The sequence below is a fragment of the Stegodyphus dumicola genome, chromosome 12, assembly GCF_044657685.1.
Source record: "Stegodyphus dumicola isolate Sdum_Otavi_A_Nest chromosome 12, ASM4465768v1".
Lineage (NCBI taxonomy): Eukaryota > Metazoa > Arthropoda > Arachnida > Araneae > Eresidae > Stegodyphus > Stegodyphus dumicola.
This window is the reverse complement of record NC_140779.1, coordinates 121,954,790-121,957,353: the sequence shown is the minus strand read 5'-3', so window position 1 is coordinate 121,957,353 and position 2,564 is coordinate 121,954,790. Positions and strand designations below refer to the sequence as shown.

General features: G+C 31.0%; 1 protein-coding gene across 1 annotated transcript; it reads right to left on the bottom strand.

Moving 5' to 3' along the window:
• Window positions 1-1,345: 1,345 nt before the first annotated feature.
• On the bottom strand, window positions 1,346-2,224 carry LOC118196572 (E3 SUMO-protein ligase ZBED1-like). The gene is made up of 2 exons (XM_085827422.1): window positions 1,974-2,224; window positions 1,346-1,892 (listed from the first exon to the last, which is right to left on the bottom strand). The coding sequence occupies exons 1-2, from the start codon at window positions 2,222-2,224 to the stop codon at window positions 1,346-1,348; spliced, it is 798 nt and encodes a 265-aa protein (XP_085683548.1).
• Between the last annotated feature and the right edge of the window lie 340 nt (window positions 2,225-2,564).

Genomic DNA, 2,564 nt, shown 5'->3' with positions numbered 1-2,564 from the left:
TTTGAGAATAACTATGCACTTAGTTACATAATTAACATTAATTTACTGCTTTACAATGGTTACACTAATGTTATGTTTTCAGAATATCTAATGTGTTAAATGGTCTAAAGTCTATTTTGCTTGGTTTAAGGTTGCTTTCTAAGAACCATTATAAAATTTAATTAATTTGTTAATAAATTGAGTGTGAAATATTAAATTAATACAAAACTACTTATTTGTACATAAGAAACAAATACTTGAAATATTCTTACTTCAGGTTGTATTTTGTGATTATACATATGACACCGTGTGCAAAATATAATATCTCTGCTGAAAATTTCTAAGAACAAACATAGAATACTATTATGAAAGTTGGTAAAGATAACATATGAAACCTTTATTCTCCTAAAAAGTACAGCAACAAATTTTTTAATAGAATGCTATATTATTTTACACACTGTAAATTTAGAAATAATTATATATAATGTTTAAAATATATAAAGAACATACATGACAGGCAATGTATTCATAGATTGGTTGTTATATAAAATAGTTAATGTGCATGTTACCTTGCTTATTTTAAATTTTATAAAATTATTTTAAAAAATCTTTCGTGGAGCCGGATTGATAGTCCTGAAAAAACATGCAATGAACATTTTTGTTTTGTTTTATTTTTTGAGATAACAACATACACTAATTTATTTACAAATGCATTTCTTTCTTTTGATCTCCAGAATTTTATTACCCATTTCACATGAGTATTCTACAGATTTTTTATTCACTTCGGTATCTTTTCTGAGAATAAAATCTAGAAAATTATTACAGAAAATTATACATTATTAAGTCATTTATTTCTAAATAAAAATGATAATATCAACTCAGATACATAAAGAGGCATTTGAGTGAGAGATGAATAAAAACCAACCCCTTAACTTGTTGATATAAAAAACTGCTCACCAAGAGTAGTCTCCGGCAGTGTCTTATTCTGACTGGGTCAGTTTCTTCAATTACCGGTTGGTTTTAGCAAACTTTGTACATATAAATATTACATATTATACATATTTTACACATTTCTGTATTTTGAACTATTCTTGTTTTGTTATTCTTATTCAGATCCCTTTTTATGTTGGCCTATTGATAAATCAATGATTATGATTATAATATGATATGTAAAGCATTATGTTTGTTCAGGTCGATCATAACAATTCCTAACATTGTTTTAAATGACATTCGATTCGACAACATTAGGAAAATTATATATGGACATTAAAAATTAAAAAAACTATGAAACATTTTATGCACATTTTAAAAAACTTACAAAAATAATTAAATTAAGCATTACCGAAAGAACAATTTCATATTATTTTTAGCGAAGTAATCTTTTGTTCATGTTTAAAAATAAAACTTTTTCCATTCGTTTTGGTTGAATGGAACAACGTTTTTCACTTTGTATTTGCCCCGATTTCGAAAACGTTCTTTCGGATGGTCCCGAGGTAGCCATGATCGATAAATATTTCTCTGCTAAAATTGAAAGTTCGGGGTAGAGTAATGCCCGCGCCTGCCACCATTTTAATGGGCACTCATTCCTAGAAAGAATGCGTTCCTCAAAATATTGCCTCATAGTGACGATGCTGGATACAGTTGAGTTTGAGACGGAGTTTGATGTCACTCTTGCATCAAAGTCTTTCCATATTGAGTCCTCGTTAGTGTCAGTGAATATTGCTGGCGTGACTTTATCTGATTGCACTGTCTGCTGTTTGTCAACATTAAAATATTTTTCAAGTTCAGTTTTCAGCAGAGTTTTAGCACACTCATAATTTGATTCATCAGCTAGTCTGAATGCCAACTTCTTAAACCGTGGGTCTAATAGTGCTGCTTTAGATAATATTGGGTTTCTATAACAATTTTTGAACCTGTATTTGAATTCTGTTATTATTTTATTAGATAGATTTTTTCCAATTTCTGTATTAATATTTAAATTGAAATTTTCAAACATGCTAATTACACTTTCAGTCGCAGCTAAGACCAATGAAACAGTAACCTTATTTTCAGACGACATTTCTTCGGTTAGCTGCTTAAATGGTCTTAAAATTTTAATTACATCTGGAAGAGCCTGCCAGTCACTTTCTGACAGATTTGCAACTGGATTGTGTAGGAGTCCAAGGGCCGCTTCTAGAGGCTCCTGAAGGATACACATTCTTTCTAGCATATCCAGGGTGCTGTTCCATCTGGTCACTATGTCCATTTTTAATTTAAGAGGCTTTTCGCCAGGCCTCAGCTGCTTTTGCACCTCAGCAAATTTTTTCGTTGCCAACGGACTTCTGTGAAAATGCCCAACGATGGTTTTTATTTTTTTTATGAGGCAATCTAGTTCAGCGCCCTGAAGTCCCGCGCGCACAATTAAATTAAGCGTATGCGCGACACAAGGCAAATGTTCAAAATTGGCCAACCGTATGGCTGCTTTCATATTTGCTGCATTGTCTGTTACGCAGACAAATATTTTATTTTGTAAATTCCAATGGGACAGCAAGTTATATAATTCCTTCTTTATATATTCGGCTGTATGTCGCTCATGACATTCAAAA